We start from the raw sequence: 11,188 nt of genomic DNA, 5'->3' as shown, positions 1-11,188 counted from the left end.
AAATAGAAATGAGGAAAAACCACACAGCTTAAACACAAACGCGCATTTCGCCGTGCTAGGCTTTTTCAAGGCAAACCCGTCCGCGATCAGAGTGGGAGTTTTAAACTATCTATGGGCCAATCAGCAAACTCACATATCAAAATTGGGTGTGAACTGGATGTGGGTGTTATAGTTAACCCTTTGTTTCCTTTAACAAAGCATCTAGTTAAAAGATATCCTAAAAATAATAAAAAATATTGTATTGTAATGCAGAAGATTTGCAAGTAGATGGAAAGAGGCGTTGGGTTTTTATTTGGGGGAATAAGAGTTTTTTTATTATATGTTCATCTTGTAAACAGCTAAAGTTGTAGTATTAAGCTACTGTATTCTTCTAATTATATATAAAATATTACAGCTTATTATTATGTCTGTTTGGACATATCTGCCTCACTAAACTGACTCTACCCACAGTCTCCATAACTATCAAGAAAAATCAATGGAAAGGTTGTAATTGTATGCAGTTAGTCAAATGTTCATCACATCAATTTTGTTCTGGCTTTGTGGCAGTAGCAGCAACTTCACAATTTAATCCCCGATTCTCACCATCTTGTGTTTTTTTGCAAGTGGAGATGCAGCTCACTAAAGCACTATTTCCTAACACGATTTTCTATCACTCCCAATAGTATGTTTTCCAAATAACACAGCCATTAAAATATAAATATATATAACATGTACCAGATAAGGAACTTTGAAACCATGTACCATTGTAAAACAAGCATTTAGAACACTGCATTTGATGTTACCAAGTCAGAAGCTTCAAGACAAAGTAACATGTCTTAATTGCTTTTAGTTCAGATGTACACCACAGTATTCAACACTACCAGTCTGAAGTAGGTGCAAGGCCTATGTATTTAGTGTTAAAAGCCTTACCTACTCTGTACAGCAACTTGAGAATACTGAATATACTCCACCTAGTGGTTTCTCAAAAGACTGCACTGATAACCAGTGGTTATGCTGTACATTACTTATGAGGGTAAAGTTTCACCATCTAACCCAAATTCAGGAAGAGCAGAAAGCAAGAGGCTACAAGTCGTCATCTTTTAGTCAAAAATGCACTGGACAAGCTAAAGATTGTTGGGCCACTAGTGATTTCACACAAACACTATCCCCCCCCCCCCTCTGCTTTTTTGAGAACATATTACAGCAATTAAAATTTTAGCTGTACAATTGAGAAAAGAGCAATTGTTTAATCCCACTTTTTAAAACAAACTGCAGTGGAAAGTCAGTGTAAGAATATTGTACCTGCACAAGAAAGTTGATGTGGTTTAGGTGGACCTAGGACACAAAACACCTGCTGCTTTGCTAGTTGGGAAAGGAGGGGGGGGGGGTTAATAATGCAAGTGAGATATTGGGAGTCACTCTACATGGGAGAAACTAACTCTTAAATTGGCATCTGAATACTGCAAAGTAATCTGAAACTGGCACAAGAGAATGCCTGGAGATCTCTAATGCAATGGGAGTCCTGGGGGGAGGGGAGAATTGTAGTTAAACATAGAATGAGTCTCACATGGGGTGATGTACTATGCCATGTTTAAGTTTTCCCATGACATCTTAATACATACATTTTAATATTGGCACTGCCTGTCATTTATCAACCACTATCATCAAAATTTGAAATGGGTAAATAGCATCACTAAATTAGATACCATTCATCAGCCACATTATTACATAAAATAAGCTTACTCTTTTATAGCGTAGGGTCTGAAATTTAAACATTTCAGAGCCAATTTGACAATTGACTTTTCTTAATAAGTGAGAATTGTTCAGTGTTAACCTGACATTCCACTGAGGCAGTTAAAACTATTTCCTTCCCTCAAATAGAAATTATATATATATATATATATATATACACATATACATACACATACACACACACACACATATACACAAAGCACACAGCATACTAGTTACTGGGACATCACTGCCCATTCCCCCAATATGAACCAACCTACCACACCAAGCATTTCTGCAAATCAAGGCAGTCAATGCTTTCTACAAGAAACCAATTTTTTCTATTGCAGAAGAGTGATACAGCAAATGAACTTGTTTAATCAAATACAAACCATGCATTTATGCAAGGAATAAATCAGCGTTAATTGCCCTAGACAGTGTTGTGGTGCCCTGAACATCTTTGTTGGTGACAGAATAAGGCTACTTTAAAAATATCTTTTTGAAGGATACCTTAAGATAAGCAAGATTACAGACCTCATTCTAACTACCAGCTCACTCACTGAATGTGTTCCTCATCTCCCGACATATAACATTGGTTTACATAATGGCAGGCCCCAACAACCATCCAGCAGTGATCAGCATTGCTGCCTTACAGCACTGGGGCTTTTGTATCTTCTCCCCCCAACCCACGAGTGCTTCAGATTCCTCTCACAGTATAAGACATTTTGTAGGTTACTTGGCGTTTGATGAGACAAAGTATACGGTAGCGAATTTAAACCATATGCTGCGCTGGGACAGATTTCCATGAATGTAAAGCACTGTGTAATATGTTGACACTCTATAGACCATAATAGTACACACGACAACTTGCATGTACCAACTTGTGGCCTGTAGAAGAGTCATGGATATACAAGCAAACAGAAAAACTTCAGGTAGGACTCATTTGAGAATATAAAACTATTTATTGAACACTGCTCACCAGTATTTACATTGAAGTAAACAATATACAATCAGGTAACATTCCACTTACTACAAAGTCCTCCAGACAGCTTCCAATGAAGCAGGAACTGGAGCTAATAACCTAGGAGAAAGATGGGGCTATAGCATTAACATGCACGACAATTGAAGGCTACAAAACACTTGCAAGTATGCATTATAGATACTCAGACTTCAGTAGATTGAAGAGTTAAAAAAAAAAAAAAAAAAAGCCTAAACCGCAAATACATATCAGTATTAAAGGCTCTATAGACCATGTACATTTTTGTAGGGCCACATTCAGCCGAATTACTGGTGTGGTTTATTCAGGGAACAAAAAGAAAAAAGAAAAAGTAAAAAAAAAAAAAAAAACACGAACACAACCTTAAGTAGATTCAAGTGGCCGAAAAGTCAATAAAAAAAGTCTACATGTAAATAGTAAAGATTTTATTGCGCTTCGTCTTCTGGACAAGAGTGCCATGTTAATCTTTCTTCATAAAACGCAATTACAACTTGAGGACATTTCATATTTGCTTCTTTCGCTGGAACCAAATCCGCTTCATCAGAGTCTTTCCTGCAAAAATATTAAAACAAATTTAAAAACCAAGTGTGAACTCCATAAGTCCTCATTAAACTGCCACATAGGATCAACACGGTGCTAAGTGGTCTTGAGTTTAATTCCCGACCATGGCCTTATCTGTGAGGAGTTTGTATGTTCTCCCCTTATTTGCGTGGGTTTCCCCTGGGTGCTCCGGTTTCCTCCCACACTCCAAAAACATACTGGTAGCTTAATTGGCTGCAAACAAATTGATGCGTGTGCGTGTGTGTATTTAGACTAAGCTCCAATGGGGCAGGGACTGATGAGAGAAGGTTCTCTGTACAGCGTTGCGGAATTAGTGGTGCAATATAAATAAGTGGTGGTGATGAAATCATGTCCAAGAAATGGAAAAACAAAAGAAAAAAAAAAACAAACATGAACACAATTGCCTTTTTAAGTTTAACCCAGCACAAGGATGTTAAATAATATCAAAGTGTTTATGCTGGGTACTAAAACTTACTGGAATAATTCTGAACACTTCAAATAACATTTAACACAAGAGTCCTGAAAAACACTTACTGCCTTTTAATAGACAATTGAAGTATCGGACCTTCCTTAGCCACATCTGTAACCATATTTTGTATTGTATACATCTTATGTTATCCGTGAAAGGAATAAGTATCCTCCATCAAGCTCCAGTTCTCCTTGTGCACCCATGAACTACATAACGTGGAGGCAGCCAACTTGTTGGCTATGCCAATATTCATGAGACTGTAGACTCAATTCAACAGGTATCAGTATGCTTCATGAATATCTGGCCAAGTGCCACAGCAATGCCAGTAGTGCTTAGTGAATGTTTAAATGCTTAGGGTCACAAGTGCCTGTTTATGTGCCATTCTCTCCTGGGCCAGTATCCTCTGGAAGGGCCAGCAGAAAGTGTGTGGTATATAAGAGGCAAGCCAGGAGGGGGCATAGTGTAGTCTGAAAGCAGAACTTATTTGATATATTGGGCAACTCCTATTGTGGATATTGGAGAAGTCTGCGCAAAGCAACAAGTAGAACACAATGACATTTAAAGAGGACACTCCTAGCAGGAGGTGTTAAACTTTGAGCACAAGGGACCAGGGACATTGGGTAAATGATATGTAAAATATCGCTATAAGTATATAGCTACTCGTGCTCTATGTCAAATTTAACAAATTCAACGGGGCTCTATTAAAAAGTAGAGACGCTCACTGACCCCCGTGAACTGGTTTTGGATCTGGATTAGCTTCGTGTTTTGGTAAAACCACCCTTGTGTGTTTTGGTTTTAGTTTTGGATTTTTTAGAAAAAAACAAAACATTTTTGCTCTTTTTTGTTCCTACATCATCATCATTTATATAGCGCCAACATATTCTGTAGCGCTTTACAATTGGGGACAAACATGGTAAACAAACTGGGTAAAACAGACAAAGAGGCTCGCAAGCTTACAACCTATTGGACATAATTCTTAACATCATTAACACTAATTTCAAGTCATTTGCAGTCAAATTTGACCACCTCACAGATCACAATATTATTTTCATACACTTTCGGACAAATACTGCAGCGACCTGGCTGGATGCTAAGCGACAGAGCAATGTCACAAACACAGCAGTTCCTAGCACATCTAGGACACATCGGCACAGCACTGGCAGAAAAGAAATATGGTGCAGGATGGAAGTGTCCTTGGGCCCGCTCTCCCTCCCACTGTTATGTTGGATCTTAAAAAGGATTCCAAAAATCGCGATATCCGACAACGCAACCATGATGTTTTGCCACGTTTTTAAATCCAAAAAAGCGCAGAGCCGGCTCGGATCTGCTAAGTTCAGGTATATTTGGTTCTCGGGAAACAGAGCGTGAGCATCTCTATTAAAAAGTAGTTAGCCTCCAATCAGTTGGACAGACTAATTTTTGTTTTTGCTTACCAGAGCAACCGAAGAAACAAATTTTTTTTTTTTTTTTACAGACAACCCGAAAGCATATAAAGTTTAAAATCTGATTTATAAATGCACCCTTGTAGAACAAAAAGTATTAAGAACATTCTACAAACAAACTATCAGCTTTTTTTTTTTTTAAACCATACTAGTTTGTTTACTTAAGACAAAAAATAGTCTCATGCAAATACTCATATGGGGAGAAAAATTAATACCATTTACAACTTGCATTGCAACACAAATGATGCATCTACTCTTTACATCTACCTATTTATTAGAAACAATCTGTTAAAAAAAAAACGGTAACTAGTGTGGAAAATTGTGGGGTTTTTTTTAAAAGTGGTAACCCATGCCAAAATGATCTCATGCACACTGCATCAGCAGCTTTTCTGTTGGCACATACATGCTGCTTCGTTTTTAGGAATATGGTTTCAAAATGAATGCATATTAACAAAATATTTAGCCAACTAATTTGTTGAGGTTTTTTTTTATCAACTATTCTCAAATCTAAAAGTTACATTAGGCAGCCTATATCCTGCCACTGGTTAAAAAAAAAAATTGTAATGTTTGATACAGTACTCACCATTTCATAAGGAACATCAGTTCACCACTGCTATCGGTAGCTCCAATTATTCTTTCTGGTTCTAAGGCTCTGGAAAAACCTCTTGGCTTATCAACCTAAGCAAACAAAAATTATATGTACACATTTAACAGAGACCACATACATTTTACATTGTGTAAATGCAATTATAGTCATATATTTTTGTCTGACAAGCATGTACTTACAAAAAAGCATTTGTTCAAAAAGTTACTTTATACAGAATCAAGTTTAGAGTCAGCCTTTGCTAGCCAGGGACAGCTGTAAGTACTGTGCTGTACACAACGCAAAGAATTATACGACAATGGAAAACTCTGCATTGACCATATTTTTTATAAAGTGTGAGATGTCGAGTCAATGACTAGGCTACTTAATTCACCGATGCAACGCAGTGCATAAATTTGCAATATTTTGATTCATTTGGGCAGTTAAACAATGAGATGTTCAAATATAGATTCATTGTAGGGTGCTGCAGTTAACAACTTATACTAGATTAGATGTCCAGAGAGGTTGTCCTGACATTAGAAGATGGTCATACCGATTCTCGTTTCTTCTTTGATTTGCTGTCTTCAGACTCACTATCTGACACAGACTTCCGCTTGGCACCATCTGTTTTTTCTTTTCCAGCCTTTTGAGAATTGAGAAAGGCTTCAATTAACTCTGGACAGTCTAAGTTTTCTTCTGGTTCCCAAGTGTTGTCTGCGCTGCAAATAATAAGAGGCTGCATGTTACTAAAGTGAAAAAATAAAAGTGACAAAGTAGAACAAAGGCTAGACTCTTTAATCCAGCTATTTATAGATTTTCTAAGAGAAAAGTAATGCCTATATCTATGCTCCCTTAGGGGGAAAGGGGGGGTAATGTGGTTGCTGACTGATTAAGAGAAATGCCCCAACACCTCTACTGTACCAATGCATGGGATATACATATCAGGACAACTGAAACAAAAGGGTTTCAAAATACATTTTGGCATGGCAGTAAGATCCCACATGTTTGATTAAGCCTCAGCTACTCTTAATTGATGGTATACAGCAGCGTTTCTCAAACCCAGGCCTCAGAATCCGATAGTGCAGGTTTTCCAGGTGACAAGTGAATTAATACCACCTGTGCCTGTTACAGTGCACCAGTCAGTAATAAATACACCTGTGCTAAAGCAAGGAGATAGGACTCCTAACAGTGCATGTTTTGCCTGAGGACCAGAAACACTGGTTTAAAGTAAATATAGTTATAGGGATAAAACCATTCATGCTCTGGGGCTCTGTGCTAATATTCATGTTCTAGTCCAAGTCATCATTAGTCACAGACAGACCATTGACTACTAAAAGCATGCTGCGGCTAGGCTCATCTTCCTCTCCCATCACATCTCTTCCGCTACTCCTCTGCGCGAATTTCTTCATTGGCTCCCTATCAGTTTCAGCTAAAAGCTCCTTAGCATTACTCACATTCATTTGTGCTACTTACGCGTATTACCTCATCTATTTGTCACTTGCTTCTGTATCTGGCGCTATGGAAACTATGGTGCCTTGCAAATAAACAAAAACCACTTTCTGGGTACATACAACTAATAAAGAAAAGCATATTCTGTACTTTGTCAGCAGTCCATGCTTCAGCTGTGCTTTCCAATGTTATATTGTAAACTTGATATTCATTACACCCTTTGAGACCTTCAGAATGTTTTTCCACCCAAGCAGAGCAAGTTAAATATTCTTTATTTTCCTATAATTTTCTAGATAGTTGTATAACTAGAAGTGGCAAAACTGCTGGGGATCACAGCAGTTCCTGAGCTCCTTGTCAGCACCAGTAACTCATCTCTCAAGGAATATTAAGACCTGGGGCATGGACAGTCCCAGGAACCAGCAGCTCACTCATGGGACACCTTAGATCTGTCAGTGAGACAGGTAGCAATCAGTACTGTAAGGGATCTTTACACGTAGACACAATTATAAGTTTTAGCACAGTAAAAACCGATACGTATTTTAGCACCATGCAGAACAGGTTCAAGTTTAAGTTATTATTTCTGTTCAAATTAAGGCAGCATAACAAGTAGTCTGATATTTTTCCATCATCCGCATAATCAGAAATTGAACATCATGTGCCCTGATGACAAAACATCATAGAAGGATAATATCTCTTAGAAATAACCATTTAATTGTGGGGTTCAATAGTCAGGTCTTCATAAAACACTCACTGAATTATTGAAGCATATTTTAAGCAAAGGTAGACTAACAAGTTACCCCAGGTCACTTACTCTGTGAAACCTTTCCACTTTAGGTAATATTCGACCTTTCCATTCACAACACGTCTGTCTAGAACTTTTTCTACAACAAACTCTTCAGGCTCTGCCTCCTCAACTTTTTTGCCCTTTCCATTCTGCTTCTTCCCCATTTTCTGGTTATTTGCCAAAAGACGACAACAGGGAGTTGGGGGTGAGGAGAAAAAAAGAGTGGAGGACAGGTTAATTTATTCAGTATTAACAAATTCATAAAAACAGATTTCACTTATTTGATAGCATTTTTGAAATTACTGTTCAATGTATTCCCACCCATCATAGCACAATTCAACCCTAAGAACTTTACATCAGGTCAACCAATTATCAAACAGGTGTAGGTAGTTAAGCATTGCAGCGCAAACATTAATATATATTTTATAGCTTTCTATGAATATTCATATGCAGTGAAGTACTGTATAATAAATAATGCGTAGATCATGTTAAAACGCAAAAACAAAAAAATGAGTCCGAAATACGTTTTGTCCCACTGCAGTCTATTATGCTACAGAAATATTTGTAGAGGTGATCCATTGTTAAACAGAATAACTACTAACTATCACATCCGCAGCACGGTTATTTTAGATCAGCATTAGATTTTCACAAGCGCACAAATAGAAGCACGATACCTTTGCTGAATGATCGGCTACTGTATACTAGGACCTGATGGTCACTCAAAGGCAATCAACGATTGTGACGGCTAAACCTCTGGTTAAGAGGGAGCAAACGTTACATCATTAAGCAGCGTCGTCCGGCGCACAGCAAACAAAGCCCCATAGCGCGCCCTGCTTACCGAGCAATATACCGCGGCCAGCCTCCCCCCCCCCCGATTGTCCTAGGCCTGGAAGACAAACCCTCACCGTCGGCCCCTCCGCCCAACATCTGCGCATGCGCCGCTCACCATATGTAGCACCGCTGCAATAGAATAAAGCCTCTATACGGCCAACAATTACAAGTGAACGTGCCACGGCGCTTCTACAGGCCTCTCCCACGGGCGGCCGCGGGAGGGCACACCAGTACGCACCCGGCGGGCAGACATATAAAGGACAAAGCTGGAGCCGGCTCTGGAATGGCGGGCCCTCGTGTACGTGCCTGAGCCGCTCCATAAGTGCCTGCATCTCTACTCCAAATCACTTACACAACTGTAATACAAGAGAAATATAACTTTTACTACCTGCTTCTCCAGACTGTCCTGCATTTAATACCTATCTGGTCACCTTATCGCTCTGCAGCACTATGTAGGCCTGTGTGTGAAATACATAAACCTTTAGTACATGCATGTGGGAATATTAAACACAAATACAAAGCTGGCTTGGAATCGTAGTGCCCGCATAGCCAACGGCATTATATCATCGTATTCACCATAATATTAAACCACCATTAAGTGATGACCGCCAATGAATCACCCCACTAGCCATGCCCCTCCGATCAGCAATGTATTACAGCATCACACATCTAGAAATCAGTACGATCACTGGTTGTTTGCATTGTGCAGATAGAACTGCAGCACAGAAGCAGTAAAAGGCCAGATCATGGGAGGCAGCAGGGATGCAGAGCTGTATACAAGCGGGAGATCATGGAGGGAGGGGGGGCAGAGCAATACCGTATACAGATCAGTAGAGGATACAGGCGATGGATCTACCGGGGGGGGGGGGGAACCAGTCTGTATACGGAGAGGAGGATGGTGGAGTAGAGGGGGCACATAGGAGGTAACAGGAAAGGACTGTATACAGATGAGCAGATGGTGGACAGAGCATCAGACAAATGTGTATACATACATCTCACGGTTAGAGGATTTTCCCGCCTGCCCAGTAACGGGGGATCGGTTACACAGATAGGACAAGACATTCCAGTCCCCAATCCTGCACCTTGAAACATCCTTCTCCACTCCGCCATCTTGCTCACTATCGCATTCTCGCACAACCGGTAAACCGGTCCGCACTCCACTTAAAACAATAGAGGCTGAGGGCCCAGGAGCACGTTCTCGTCCCTCATACCCCAAGCTAGAAGGCATACACGTAATACCATAAGCTAATTACCTCGTTGGCTTCCTTGTCTCGACCCGGTGCTGCTGCTCAGTCCGTTTACACCGACAACCACCTTAAACCGCGCTCACAACGTCACTGAGCGCTCGAGTAGGAGGGGCGTGGTGACGTGTGAGAACAATGGGCTCTTCCAGCTTTCTGGCGGGTTATTTACTGGCGCGAATCTTAACCAGTTAGCTGCAACCTCTTTAAACAATGCATAGCGCCGGCTACTAGAGGGTTAACACCTTACATTACATGTAGCTAAAGATTCTCAGAAGTCTTTCAGGAATTACACAATTCAGTCTCCAAAACGACAGCCCATTTATCAGTAATGTGGTTTCATGTATTGGCAGGCAGGCCCATGTTTATTTGTGGTAGTTTTTGTAGCTGGAAGTGTTTAATATTTCTCAGTAGTTTAAATATTTTTCCATAATAAACAGATATATTATAGGGGGAGATTCAATTTAGCGCAATGTGTCTTCGGGACGTCGATGGGGACACACCGCGCCGATGCTATGGCACGAGTCTCCGCTAATTTTTCTTTGTTCCCCATAGAGGTGCGCATGAAAATGAGCGGAGATTCCTACCGTAATGGCTGGCAATGTGCACAGCCTGACACTGCGGTCATCACCAGCAATTGAATCTCCTCCATATAGTTTTACTCAGTGTTATTCACAGCATCCTCACAGATAAATATTTACACAATGGGGCCGATTCAATTCTGCCACAAATAATGCAGCGTTAGCAGTATTACTGTTATTACGGTAAACCTGCACATAATTACCCTTAATGCAGTAATTACAACGCTGGATTTTTACTCGCGGCTCCCTGATCCGGGAGATGAAATCCAGGTTAAAATTACCGTATTAACGGTAATACTGTTAAAGATGCGTTGTTCGCAGCAGAATTGAATCGGCCCTTATGAGTTTTATATCTGAGGTTAGTAAGTAGATGTGGGCTGTGCACTAAAGTATAGCTCCCAACTGTTCAGATATAGGTGGTACAGTCCCAATTTCAGGGCTCTGTAGTGTCCTCAAACAGTTTTGTCTTGCTGTGGGAAAGTTAGGAGGTGTGTCCTGTGTGCTGAACCGAACCAGGGGCAAATCTAGAACTATTTTTTT

At 40.0% G+C, this 11,188-nt stretch overlaps 1 protein-coding gene across 4 annotated transcripts; it reads right to left on the bottom strand.

Annotated features, from left to right (window-relative positions):
• Positions 1–2,652: 2,652 nt before the first annotated feature.
• On the bottom strand, positions 2,653–10,188 carry CBX3 (chromobox 3). 4 transcript variants are annotated; one of them, XM_075212255.1, is made up of 6 exons: positions 10,080–10,188; positions 9,215–9,284; positions 8,023–8,162; positions 6,316–6,481; positions 5,763–5,857; positions 2,653–3,259 (listed from the first exon to the last, which is right to left on the bottom strand). In XM_075212255.1, the coding sequence occupies exons 2-6, from the start codon at positions 9,236–9,238 to the stop codon at positions 3,133–3,135; spliced, it is 552 nt and encodes a 183-aa protein (XP_075068356.1). In that variant the 5' UTR covers positions 9,239–9,284; positions 10,080–10,188; the 3' UTR covers positions 2,653–3,132. The 4 variants fall into 4 exon arrangements, with proteins under 4 accessions (XP_075068356.1, XP_075068357.1, XP_075068361.1 ...); XM_075212256.1 differs by lacking the exon at positions 9,215–9,284 and having other exon boundaries at positions 10,080–10,187; XM_075212260.1 differs by lacking the exons at positions 9,215–9,284; positions 10,080–10,188 and adding an exon at positions 9,819–10,045.
• Between the last annotated feature and the right edge of the window lie 1,000 nt (positions 10,189–11,188).

The sequence above is a fragment of the Mixophyes fleayi genome, chromosome 5, assembly GCF_038048845.1.
Source record: "Mixophyes fleayi isolate aMixFle1 chromosome 5, aMixFle1.hap1, whole genome shotgun sequence".
Lineage (NCBI taxonomy): Eukaryota > Metazoa > Chordata > Amphibia > Anura > Limnodynastidae > Mixophyes > Mixophyes fleayi.
This window is presented reverse-complemented; position numbering and strand designations above follow the sequence as displayed.